General features: G+C 39.3%; 1 protein-coding gene and 1 long non-coding RNA gene across 2 annotated transcripts in view; both read left to right on the top strand.

Moving 5' to 3' along the window:
• LOC310847220 overlaps positions 1-14,174 on the top strand; it is a 197,388-nt gene that overhangs the window by 106,575 nt on the left and 76,639 nt on the right. The gene's annotated exons all lie outside the window — the stretch shown is intronic.
• RAB22A (RAB22A, member RAS oncogene family) lies at positions 140-13,969 on the top strand. Its single transcript, XM_083744780.1, has 7 exons — positions 140-279; positions 4,004-4,083; positions 6,101-6,182; positions 10,050-10,121; positions 10,205-10,311; positions 11,248-11,357; positions 12,565-13,969. The coding sequence occupies exons 1-7, from the start codon at positions 244-246 to the stop codon at positions 12,660-12,662; spliced, it is 585 nt and encodes a 194-aa protein (XP_083600906.1). The 5' UTR covers positions 140-243; the 3' UTR covers positions 12,663-13,969.

Below are 14,174 nucleotides of genomic sequence, written 5' to 3'. Positions count from 1 at the left end.
CTGTGACTCGGAGCTGAGGGAGGAGGAGGTTCGGAGTTGATTTTTATTTTTATTTTGGGGTCAAATCCTCCCACGCCTTCATTTTATTCCTGGGAGACTTTCGCCTGAAGGGTAGACTTGAGGAGGAGGAGGCGGTGTTTTGTTTTTTTTTAATTCCCCGATGTGCGCCTTTTTCCGAGGAGGGGCTACCCGGGCTGTGCCTGCTGCGCTCCCGACGAGAGAGCCGTCTCTCCTTCCCCAGCCATGGCTCTGAGGGAGCTCAAAGTTTGCCTGCTGGGGGTAAGTAACAGGGGAGGGAAGTTGGGGCTGGAGTGGTGGCGAGTGTCTCCCTTAACACACACCCCCTACACACACACACATCCCCATAGAAAGAGGGTTTGGAAATTTGGCCTTTTCTTCTTTCCCTTAGCTACCACTTTCCACAAAGGGACTTTCAAATGCGGGTTTCCTACACGCCTGAACATATATAGTTACCAGGGGGTTGGGGTGGTTTCGGGGGAGATGGGGTCTACCATTCCATTCCTGTCTACTCGGAAGTAAGTCCAAATGTGATACAACGAGGTTCACCACCACCACCTTCGGATTGTGGCCTTGAATTGGTTGGAACTCGGTTGCAGCTATTCCTGTATTGTTTTGCTGCGATACCACTTTTGTCGTTTCCGAGCCAGGTATAAGCCCCACGTCCTTCAATAGGACTTACTTCAAAGTAGATGTACACATTTTGTGTGTGTGTGTGTGTGTGTGTGTGTGTTGTTTTTCCTGCCAACGAGAAGTATTTTGCTCATAGTCAAAACAAAAAAATCCCTTCCAGTAGCACCTTAAAGACCAACTAAGTCATTTCTTGGTATGAGCTTTCGTGTGCATGCACACTTCTTCAGATATTTTGCTCATAGTTATGAAAACTGTTGCCCCTTTATCTTCCTCGCTGGTCTCCGCGCCTACCCCTTGTTAAAAACCAAGAAACTTCTTGGGTTTGTTTGTTTTTTTCACAACTTGAGTTTCAAAACATAGGGACAGGAATCCAATAAGCAAACAGAAGAAGCCTCTATTGACATCTTCTAAGGATAAACAACATCCTTTACTGTAAAAAAGAGAGGAAGTATTTAACCCTATGGTTAGATGCTTACCTGAGAGAAAGTTCCATCTGACTAACTCCAGTTTATTTCTGAGTAGGTGTGCATAGGATTGCTTTGTAAAATACTTTCTCTCTGAGTAGGAGAAAGGATAGAAACCAAAGTTTCAGAGACTTCTCTCTTTTCACAATACTTTTTTGCAGCATTGAATCAAACATAGGGTGTGTTTTCCCTTCTTCCTGATTGATTGATTTTTTGCAGAAATAGGCTTTGTTCTGCATATGATGGAGAAAAGAGGCTTGATGAGATAACATTGACATCTGCTATTTTTTCCCCTTCAATCCATTCTGTGGTTGGTAGTATATGTCAAACTAGTGTTAAAATTTAAGAATGTTGGAAAAGGTACATTCTTCATATATTTTCTGACAGTAGTATTCACAAGTTCCAGAATCTTTGGCTACTAAGTAGCTTGAATGTTTAGACTTGTTATTGGATTTTTATGGCACAGGCTGTCCACAAGACTTAAACCACTTCCTCTCAAAATTTGCCATTTGTCACAATGAAACTGTATAAGCATACGTTTAAGATCCATACATGGCTGTGATGCTTTAAACTACTGTATGGAGTTTTGCCTAGTTGATTTTTTTGTCCTTATTTATACAGTACTGAAGAAGAAACAGATCAAACTATCTAGTCTGTTCATAGCTCCTTAGTATTCTTCCAGGTGTGTTACTGGAACTACGTATAGCCTTTCATTAAATAGGGTGGGGCTGTATGAGTAAGAGGCATTGCAGAAACTCTCCAACTAGTTTAGCACCTTTGAGTTTAAGTTGTTTGTTATACACATCATAGAGTAGAGAATGAGAGCTTCTCTTAAACATGCAAATGCAAATGTTTCCATAGTGATGCACATTCACTGAAAGCATGGAAGCATCATGGCATTATCTAATGCTGGCTTTTTAATATGATCATAGAATCAGAATTGTAGAGTTGGAAGGGACCCAAGGGTCATCTAGTCCAACCCCCTGCAATGCAGGAATCTCAGCTAAAGTATCCATGACAGATGGCCACTCAACCTCTGCTTTAAAGCTTCCAAGGAAGGAGAGTCCACAACCTCTGGTGAGAAAACATTCTACTGTCAAAGAGGTCTTACTGTCAGAAAGTTTTTCCATATATTCAGTTGAACATCCATGAGTATTGCATCCATGTACAAAATACTGTCCAGTCTTGGATAGAAAAATCCAGCGCTGCCATTGTTTGGACTGGAGTAGGCAATGACCACTTGGTTATATATTTACAGCTCAATACTTGTCACTTAGAAGAAAGTCAGTGGAACTTACTTTGAAGTAGCTCACAGTGTATTGTGTTAAACTTAGGTGCACAATAGTAAACCTAAAATTATGAGGACCAGTTTTCAATAGGTATAGAGTTCTTTATCTCACAAGCAATTTTTCAGTTCAGTCTTAGGGTAAGGCAGTGGGCAGAGTGCTGGAGCTGAGGTCTCTATAGGAAGCTACCACTAGCATTCAGAAAGCCCCCAAACAAGGCAAGCACAAAAATTTGAAAATGCATAAATATTTAAAAAACAAGGCAAGTGCACAGCTGCTTTGGATCCATAGGATTCAAAGCCTGATGGATCCCACAAGGGGCCTGATTCTCAGCTGCACCAGCCTAGAGTTCAGTTACCCAAAAAATAAAGGCAAAACACCTTCCACCTGGACTGGTGCAAGCTGTAGGGTTGCAGATGTGGTTGTACATCTGCTATTCTGCTTTGCTGCAGGCTGGGGTTGACTGAGTTTGCTTTTTTAGGAAGCTTAGGCGTGTTCTTTGTTCTACCCTTCTCCACTAGTAGAAAAGTTTTTGTAAAATAACTGAAATTTTTCCATACTGTTTAACTGTATCAGAGGTTGAAAAGCCACTGCCTGTTCAGTCAAATAAAAAAGGGGGGATTTTATTAAGCAAAGTTAACATAGGTAAATTCAAGATGACCAACTTTTCGTTACAACAAACAGAAAAACGGTTGTATGACACTTAAACAGATTTATATCAAAGTTCGCCATTTCTGTTCTGGAGCCCTTGTCCACAACTTGTCTTATCAGTGGGCCACCTGAGAAAAGGAGGGATAACTTTCTGGCAAGATCTGTCTCTTCACACTACTTTTTAACTAGCCTGGGGAGGCCAGGCAGCACATTTCAGTTGGCTTGATTTGGAGCAGGGATTGCCATTTGCTGATTCATAGACTATCTCAGACTGATGCAGCTGGAAATCAAATGTGGGGAGTTCTTTTGCCCAGAAGTCAGCAATATTTGAAGCTTTGTTTCATTCTCTGGCTATAAATAATAATTTATCTTATGGTTAATTTTCTTTTTCACATTACCTCCCTCATATAGATAGTTAATTGGAGAAGGATCACCCTTCATTTCAATGTGTTGTTCAACTTAGTTGCTGGAGTTGCATAGCTTTTACCCAAACTACACCATCTATCGGGCAGGGAAGTTGTTCACTCCTTTCTGTTTGTGGCACATTTATATTATAGGGAGTGGTCGTGGAACCATTCAGGCACATTACAATTGTATGATAAGTTGGAAGGAAATATTCTGCCTTGTTCATTCTAGTAAAACTAAGTATTGTAATACCCCATAGTTCAGGAGAGGAAAATAACTTCTAGCTACTACCTTAAAATGTGAGATTGAGTTCTTGATTATTTCCTATACATGTTTGAATCGTAACAGCTTAGTTTAGTTTTAAACATATCTATTTGCTTGTTGTAATACTTTTTATTTTATTTTTCACAATGTCAACATTGAGGAGAAAGGAAACTACTATTTCATCAAAATTTAGGGTTGTACTGCAATTGCTTCAAAAATCACTTAAATTCTACTATCAATGCCTAAATGGTCTTTAAATTGTCTGTCTGATTTTACTTTCAGGACACTGGTGTGGGCAAGTCAAGCATTGTGTGGCGCTTTGTAGAAGACAGCTTTGATCCCAACATCAATCCAACAATTGGGTGAGACAGTGAACGAAACTAACAACTTAGGGAGATAAAGCACTAAACATAGAATCATAGAATGTAGAGTTGGAAGGGACTTCAAGGATCATCTAGTCCAACCCCCTGCAATGCAGGAATTTTTTGCCCGATGTAGGACTCAAACCCACAACCCTGAGATTACGAGTCTTGTGCTTTGCCAACTGGGCTAGACTATCCCAGCTCAGTTCAATGTAGGAACTTTGTGCATAGAAATGTCTCATGTAGGAGTATAAAGTTTGATGCAAATGCTAAAATCCAAGTAAGCTGTGTGTTCCATGGCAGATAAGTAGGAAAGTAGAAATCAGTAATCTGGGACCAGTATTGATCTAATGCTGAACCCTTTTTCACCACAGTTAAGAGATTGAGAGTACAATGGTACCTCGGGTTACATACACTTCAGGTTACATACATTTCAGGTTACAGACTCCGCTAACCCAGAACTTTGCTTCAGGATGAGAACAGAAATTGTGCTCCGGCGGCAGCGGGAGGCCCCACTAGCTAAAGTGGTGCTTCAGGTTAAGAACAATTTCAGGTTAAGTACGGACCTCCGGAACGAACTATGTACTTAACTCGAGGTAGCACTGTACAGTTCCAGTACTATTCCTACATGACTTACAAACTTGCCCGAGACCATGGGGAAAATTTAGCGGCAGCCCCGTTGGGAGAAGATTAAGCATTTGTTTAAGCCACTTTACCTTTTATTAAAAGAGTGTCGTCCACAATTAATTGTATAGATATTTTTCAGTAGAATCAGCAGCTCTTTTCTTTTTCTTAGAACAACCCTGTGAGTTTTTTAGTTTGCAGCTGGGAAACGGGGGTGGGGGGGTGGCATCTGGCAATTACATTTCCACAAAGCCAGTTGAATCCACATCCATTTCTAAAGCTATCTACTTTGCCTTGTTGGCTAGCAGCCATTAATACTGAGATGCTGTCTGAGTAAATGTGTCACAGTTTTCATAGATATGCAGAACCTGAATCATGTAGAATTACAACTTTTAGTTTCATTCCTTTTTTTTTAAATGGCCAGTGTATCAAGTAAAATATTAATTTTCAAAGTGGCTTCTAAATAGTAAACAATCCTGAGCAGATCAAGAATGTTCACAGCAGTTTGTATTTTCCTCCATCTGATAGCATCAATGAATTCAAAAAGCTACGCTTTTTATTTGAGACTCCTTTCATTTCACATATCACTCTTTTAGATCGGTGTAAGTGGATTTGTGGTGTAGAAAAGTTGGTCCCTCTAAACATGAAACCGACTGTTTTTACAGCTTAGGCTATTGTTCTTGACTCATGTAGGATGACTGCCCACCTTGATCTTGCAAATAAACTATTTTACATTTCATAAAATGAACATTTTGTCTTAGTAGACAAAAGGTGTAGAGGGGCTTTTACAGTTTCAGTGCACAATGTGTAGTGCCTGAATTGGTGGGGGGGGGGGTTAAGAAGACCGTTAAGGAAATCCTCAAGCTTCAATCCCTGACTCTCCCCCCAATTTTAGCCAAATCATGTCTCAATAGCCTTCTAAAAACAGTAACACATAATGTCTGGAGACTAGAGTCCTACCGCAGCCACCATCCTTGTAGATTTATCACAACAGCGAGGTTACGTTTTAAGCGTGCAGCTATTCACTTTCTTGTACAGTTTGTGACCTCTTCTTGTTGAAACCAAATTGATTTTGTTTGTCTCAACGATCCAAAAGAGAGTAATCTAGCTTATCTTCTTACACTAGCCCTTCTAAGGTGCAATTGGATTGTTGTTGCCTGCAGCATTTTCCTGTCTAAATAAATGCTTTTTTATCAGTAGATAGAGAAAAGATAAAATGTACAAACTTTATTCCTTCCATGTCTAAAATAATGGATCTATGTAGCCAGCATGTGAGGGTTGTACCTATCTGGATTCTGTACAATGGAATTAATATGATCCTTAATATTTATGAATGGGGAAGTTTATAAGGTGGTGGATTTTCTCATACGTTTATGTATTAAATATTTTTCAGAGCATCTTTTATGACAAAGACAGTGCAGTATCAGAATGAGTTGCATAAATTCCTAATATGGGATACAGCAGGGCAAGAACGAGTAAGTAGATAACCCATTACTTTTTATTTGCAAAAAGTTGTGATGAAACATTATAAAGCCTTTATTAGTGTGCCATGGATGGCTATAATACATGTTCCTCTGATTACCCCAACAAAAAGTTGTATATTGAGATAAAGTCATACATTGTACATTCTAGATTTAAATTTGTCTACTTCTTATGAAATTTATATGATTCATTCCAAGGATTAAAAGATTTTGTTTATAATTCAGCATGGCTGGTTTCTCAGATCAGGAAAGTGACATGATAGATTGTTTGAGATGCATGCATATTGTAATGTACAGGAAAAGGTGATAGGCAGCAATTATGCCTTTAATACATAGTTAATGATCTGTGTTCCTGTGGTGGAATGATCATACATTAAACTAATTTGGAAGCCAATTTTCTGATTTGCATAACTGTATATTTTTAAAATTTTTCTGTGACTGACGAGAGCTTGAAAGTAATGTAGGGTATATATTTTTGCATACAATGGGATCTTGAACGTTCTGCATTTCAAGCTTTATCATTTGACACATTATTGGTAGAGCTTTCACTTTCATGGAAGTGTTAAAAATCAAGGGCTGGAAGGTAGAGATGGGACATTCTTTCCACCACCCACCACATCCAACTGAAGATCTGCAATACCATGTCCTCACTCCTTAACCTGTCCTGTTTCCATAAGTTCTGTCTTGCTAGTATGTGCTGCCTCTTAAATCCCCTCCCCCTCCCCCCCAGCCCCTGACTCCAGTCAGCTGTTAGCTTTCTTAGGAACATAGGAAGCTGCCTTCTACTGAGTCAGACTATTGGTTTTCGAGCGTCATGGAATCTGAACAGTTCAGAACCCAAACATCGAAAACCCTGAAGTAATTGCTTCCGTTTTTCGAACACACCTCGGAATTCAAATGGCTTCCAAGGCGCATTTTTCATTTTTTCCCCACTGACTTTGCAGCCAGCTCATTGATCCTCAGTTTTTGAACATTTCGGAAGTCAAACAGTCTTCCAGAATGGATTACATTTGAAAACCAAGGTTCCACTGTACCTGAAACAAAATGTGCACTTCAGATATTGGGTGACTTCCTTTGAATAGCTTTTCTTTTTCTTTTTCTTTTTTCGGCTTTTGAGGAATCAAACATTTGGCCAATAGCTGCTTGACAGAGAATTTTCATTTAATACTGAAACTCTTCAGTCTTGTTTTTATTCTCTTTAAGCAGCACAAGAACACAGGCTTTGTACCCTTTATTTTATATCAAACTAGCTACATGTCACTGTTAACTAATTGTCTCGGATTGTGCAGTACTTTCAAGAGAGGAAAAAGCAGGATCCTCTTTTCTATTTTTACTCTTGGAGTAAAACTTGCAACTTTTGCAATGGAAATAACATGATCCTTTGTCAGTGCTCTGACTCAGCACTGCAGTCTTCTCCCTTTACCCTACAGCATGGTATAAAAAAGAAGAAAACGTTATAGAGCTTATTGGGGTGGTGACAGGGCACAGCCTTTGCCTACCACTCCAGCTGGTGATCAAAGCCTTGGCCAGAATGAATCTAATTCCAAGAGAGAAATCAGAGAACAAGGAAACAATTGCCTCACAATTAATCCACATTAATTTCCAGTTCTCTGTTTCCTGAAAGGCCATACTTGGTACTGACTTCACATTAAAACCACCTCTATGAAGTACATCTTTAGTTGCTTTGCTGCAGATTTTGAGTTTATTCCTTTATCAGCTTTCCTGTGCATTTCTTACTAGTCTGTTATGGATGAAGCCTTGCCTTCCCTGAGCTTCTAATTATTTTTCAAAATAATTGCCAGCTTCATTTTCTACCTAGCGTAATCCCTTTCGAACAAGAGTATTCTCTCTTTCTCTAAGTAAAAGGTGCAACTCAAAATTGCTTATCTGTATGCCTTTCTGTCTTTCTGTGTGGTCTTCTGCCATGCTCTAAAACACCTGTGCCTAGTATTCCAGAACTCCTCCTCTCAAAATAGTTTAGCTACTAGGATGTGAAACAGTTGCTTGCTGTTGTTGTAAGTAGCTTGGTGTTTCCGTCGACTACTTTTTATTAGTCGCCATGCTTGCAGTAAGTCTGAAACATGAATTTAGTTACGAAATCTTTTCTCTTTCTTCCTGTTAACTGAGCATCAACTTAAATAATGCATTCTAGAGCTTGTTCTCCTAGAGTTTAGATTTACCAGAACACAAAGGGAAGTGCAAATTAATATCTTCCATGTTCCAGTTAATGTGATATGCAGTTTCCCTAACTGTACTAGCGAAATGCCCATTATTGTGATGGACAATTAGGAACGAAGAGCAGACTTTTACTGCATCTCTGTCGCCACATTCAGCACTCTGTTTTTAACCCTTGGAGTGGGTGGCTTATGAAAGCTCATGCTGAAATATGCAATATGTTTGATGATAAATGTTATACTGAGGACCAGGGACAGGCATTAGGATCTATACCTGGCTATAAGAGTGCTATCCTGTGTCCAGCTAGGATGAGTCACTGAGCCCTGACGCAATATCTTGTACTCCTATTTTATGCTGTCCCTCTATAGGTGCTCTGCGCACTTGCTGAGTCAGAATACATATGGCTTACAAAGCAGCATGGACGCTTGTTATGTGAGCTTTCATAACTAGGAAAACTTAGGTTTGCTTCATGAGTTTCACGAACAACACCTTTACTTATAAATGCCAGTGCTGTCGTAAACTATTTTAAGGTTTCAAAATGGTGTTTGAAGTTTACACATCACATATGCACAGTGTCTGTGTACACTGTTAAAGGTACAAATAGTAAGAAAGCAACTGTTCATACAGCTCTAGTGAAGATACCAGTTGCTTCATGGCTCTACTCCTTTACTGAGAGCAGTTTCACAGATTGATTAAAAACAACACAGCTCTATGCACTCCATGTCATGGCTCATGCTGCAGAGGTGGCATTTCAGTATTCAGGATGGAGTATACAAAAAAGATGGTAGTGGGGGAGTGTAAGCATGGCTCAAAGGTGTGCTCTTGGATACGCCCAAGTTCAAATTCAAAAAATAAATAAATGGTAAGAACATTTGCAAAATGACAAGTGAGAGCTTGAAACATGGATGGGGAAAGCTTCTTTGTTTAAATGGTATCCAGCCTTTGTTCCTGGGCTCTTAATCTTAAAGTAAATGGTTCTGGTTACTACCATTAACTTCACTATCGCAGATAGTATATTCATGTTTTGCTTTCTAAGGCATCATTGGATATGACACAAGGCAGAGATCTACTCCTTGCCACCCCTCTCTACGCACCTTCCTCAGTATACGAATGCTGGCTGAGGTTTCTGTTATGGCTCAGAGGTTTCTGTTATGTGGCATAGCGAGTAGAGCACAGTTGGGCAATTTCATTGCCCCAAAGTCCCACACATGGGAGTGGCACTGGTGGTGGACAGGGCCCTTCTATTTCTTGCTCTCTCTCACTCACACACACATATACTTCCTACCTTACCCAATTTGCCGGGTGGCTGAAAAATCACTAACCTCATGCTGCTAAGCAATTTTTTTGCTGCCACATGCAGGCTGTGGGTTGACCACCTGTTGTGTTCCACTAGGACTAGAGAGATCTGAGTTTGAATAACCACTTAGCTTTGAATCCTGCTGAATCACCATGAGCCAGTCACTTTCTCTCTCCGCCTACCCTGGGTTGTTGTGAAGATACAATAGGAGGGGGAGTCATGCACACTATACTGAGCTTGACGGAAGGGTAAAATAAAAATGTGACAATAAGTACAATTCATTCTTTATGAGGCATTCATGTCCTTTGTCCCAGACCTAAGTTATTTTTTACCGTATGACCTTTAATATGACCCAGAAGCCTTTTTTTACGTATTTCTTCTCTTTGCAGTTCCGTGCTCTAGCACCGATGTACTACCGAGGTTCTGCAGCAGCTATTATAGTTTATGACATCACAAAAGAGGTAACCAAAATATTTTTTTGCAAAAAAAAGTTATCTATTGGCAATAGTTAACATGCTTGCTAATTCCATCACTTTACTCATAGGAAACATTTTCAACATTAAAGAACTGGGTGAAAGAACTTCGACAGCATGGACCTCCCAATATTGTTGTTGCTATTGCTGGAAATAAATGTGATCTTAACGATGTAAGGTAAATTAACCCTCATCTTATCTTGCTGCCTGCTATTGCGGTCATTCTTTGTAGTTAGAAATTTTCAGAAATATTTTGAGACTCTTGGGTTTTATAAATTGCTGACTATTGAACCAGGTACATTCTCAAGGTTATTAAAGTCTAGCAGGGAAGGAAACTGGCTCACAACATGAATTTTACTCTTGCCGCCTGTGTCTCAGAGATGGAAGTCCTGGAGGGGGTGCTGTGTGGGCTGCATCTAGAATGAACAAGCTAGGGTGGCAGGAGGCAGGCACCATATTAAGATCTTAAGATTAAGATATTAGATCTCTTGGGAAAGGGAGGCTAGAGAAAAAGGTGCCTGAGACAATAGCTCTGGACTGATTTAACTGGGTAAGGGAAGACAGACAAGTTGCTGATAGAATAGGGTTGCCTTTGAATATCTACAACAATGTAAAGCTTATGTTAGAGAACTTGGCTGTGAGCCCCAGTGCGATCGTGGGTGGTTGCAATGTCTCTAACCATTCTGTCTTCCTTCTGAATTAACTCCTCTAATGGTTTGGTAATGTTGGAAACAAAGTTTATGTTGGAAACAAAGTTTATTTCCAGGTGTGAAATTTGTCTCAACACTGTGCTCACACCTGGACTTAAGTTATATTGGAATTTTACTTATTTCATAAATTAATACTCTGCTTGATTGTAAGGGGGAGGGGACCTCAAAGTGATTTACAAAAATATAGAACAATAAATTCAAGAAGATTACAATACTTAAAAACATGCAAAAAGTTAAAATACTAAAATCTTTGGTTTTATTAGCATGTTTCCCAAGTACATAGTCTTAAGCATGGTTTAGATTAGTTGTTGATATAGATTTTAATCCTGTATTGAATTGCACCTACTTTTTCTTTTCTAAAAATTGGTACGGCTTGTTTATACTATTCTCTCTCTTCTCCTTAGGGAAGTCATGGAAAAAGATGCTAAAGACTATGCAGATTCCATCCACGCAATATTTGTAGAGACCAGTGCAAAAAATGCAATAAACATAAATGAACTGTTCATAGAAATTAGTAAGTATCAAAGCATTGGGATTTCTCTAGCCAATCTCCAATTAACAAACGAAACCTGACAAGTATTTTGGCTTGAAGTTCTGTTTCTACCAGTTGTACGTGATGTCACGTATGTCAGCATTTGATAGGGACTGAAAGTGCAATATGATCTGCTTTGGGTCATTCACGTCAGAGCTTCTGTATGCTTGAGTGTTAACCCTCTACATCCTTCTGTTGTGCTTGATGGATCAATAGCAAGAAGTACACTGATACCAAGAAAAGTTTGTTCATTTGAAATCAGCAAGGGGAGAAAGGCCTGGAAATTCATAGAGAAATACTTTGTTAACAGTTAATCCCATGGACAGTTTTTCATACAATCCTGCAAGATACAGTTCAGGTTAGATTCCACATTGTCATGGACAGAGAATACTGTAAGTGAAGGCTTAATTTAGTTATTGTGGTTAATATATTTGGATAGACCACTTGTGGTAATAAATTCAACAAGACAATTTTGCATTTAATGTGCTGGCATTCGGTTTAATTGAATAACCCTGTGTTTAAGTAATGATTGTGTGATAAACATTTCTATACCACCCTCTCAATACTATTTATAATTTAATAGAATTAAGATGATTGGGCTTTTCAGTGTTTGATTGTGCATCTGTAAAGTATGCCACATTTAAATCCTCTGTATGCAGGGTGATTTTTTTTCTTCAAAGCAGAAAGTGTGCTACGTAACCATTCAGTGATTGTGCAGCTTAAAAGATGAATTTCAAACAGCTGAAATAATAACTGCAGAGTTATCTATTGGTATTCTTTACTTAGCTCAGAAAATGTACAAACTTAGTTTGGCATCCAGTGCTATTCAACCACTGGCACAATGGAAATCTCCTTGAGCAATAGAACATCTGGTTTCTCTTCTCCCCTCCATTCAGTGATTCTGATTACAGTGATTACAGTGACTAGATGCTAATCCTAAAGCAAAAAAAGCACAATTTTTCTACCAGTATAAACTATATATTTCTTAAGAAACAAATATCAGAACTGCTTGCAAATGGTTTCAGCATTGTCACCTACAAAATTTCTTTCAAGTGGTTATAGCCTGTCAGGCTTCTATTTAGTGATGAGTTGTGCCTACTCATAAGGCTAAACTACAGGGAACTCTGGAGAATGTGGAAAGGTGTCTCATAATCTCTCTTATAACACACTGCTTTTTTTCTCTCTGTAGGTCGTAGAATTCCATCAACAGATACCAACCCCCCATCTAGCGGTAAGGGCTTCAAACTTAGAAGACAACCTTCAGTGACAAAACGCAGCTGTTGTTGACTGATACGATCATATACCAGACTAGCTTTTATAAAGTATTTGGCCTTGGAAGTTCTGGGTTTATTTTGGGTATATCGTACTCGTATTGGATTCCTATCTGCCTGGTGTTCATAGACCCTGAAATGGGCCAGTTCTGGCGTGCTTTTACAGACTGAGGAGACTGCAGTCATGCTGCTGTTGGACTGCTTCCTTGCATACAACGTCTGGATTATCTCTTGTACTCAAAGGGAATTCATCTTCACTTTCTTCTTTAGCCTCATGAGAAAGGAACTCCAAAATACAGATTGTAAGACTTAATATTTCATAGTTTTTATAAACAAAACTTTGCTATGTCTTTTCGTGAGGGAGGGAGGGAAGGGAAACTAGCACTTTGTGGGAGTGGGCAAGCCCTGTGGATAGAAATGTTAGCTCTGATCTTAATGCAGTTCTACACTCCTCGTCATTGTTGCTATAATAAGCCTTACTGTTTTCATGGTTGCTTCTCCAAAGTACAGAATGAGCAGCTGATTTAATAGACAGCTGCCAAAATAATGAAGCTGATAAAATGACCAAATCCAGTCACCAACATTACTTGCACTTTTATTATTTACTGATGATATTGAAGATGTGTTCAGAAAGGGGAGGGGCGGGGGGAGCTTAGACAATCTTGCCATTTTATGCTTAATTACTATAGAAGAAAATAGATAGAAACCTTTTTTTAAGTAGGCTTCTCATTAAAAACCCTAGATGAAATTGACCAAAATGAACTTGAGTACAACTGGCAGGCATCAGTTGCTGTCAGTCGTTTTAGAACAAGCATGTTGAATAGGGGGCACTCCCAATTGCTTAGCATGAGCAAGTTTTTATACTCTCTTATTTATGAGACCAATGCCTAAAGTATTATAAATTATGTTAGTGCCATGGATGACCTCTTTTCCTTTCAGTCCCTCACCTGCGGTGGGGGGAGGGGGGACAGTCCACGGGTCAGAATTACTGTGGACTCCAGCCTGTACGCAGATGGCCTTGCCTTATCAGGCATCCTCGTGTTACTAGTACGGTACTGGAAAACACTCTTCTCTCTGTCCAGTAGAGGTTGCTGTGCGTATAGTTTGAGGTTTGCTTACAGAACAAATCACTTCTGCATGATGAAAACAGAAACAGGGATCCAAAGCCAAGTTGTGTAGGGCAGTGTAGATCGTTGCCTCCTTGCTCTTGGGCCTATCCTGAAGATTTAACTCTTTTTAAGCCTTGTTTTTAAGCAGATTATCTTTTGGCTTTGTATTGTGTTTCCATTTTATATTAAACTATAAATTAATCTTGCCCTATTATACTATTTCTCATTATTTATTTTTGTTGCAGCCTGCCAGTGCAAAGGCGTGTGTGTTCTCCCCCTTGAGAATATAACCACTTTAATAAACTCACAATGTGTAAAATAAGCCATAAGGCTTTGATTTTTGATGCTCCTAGAGGCATCTATGGTGGCTTGTTCCCAAACTCTAGCTTGGCATTTTACCATCTTAAGTGTTTTCAGCT

Source organism: Podarcis gaigeae (genome assembly GCF_964106915.1).
Source record: "Podarcis gaigeae genome assembly, chromosome: 6".
Lineage (NCBI taxonomy): Eukaryota > Metazoa > Chordata > Lepidosauria > Squamata > Lacertidae > Podarcis > Podarcis gaigeae.
Note: the sequence above shows the minus strand (reverse complement) of the source record. Positions and strands in the feature narration are given on the sequence as shown.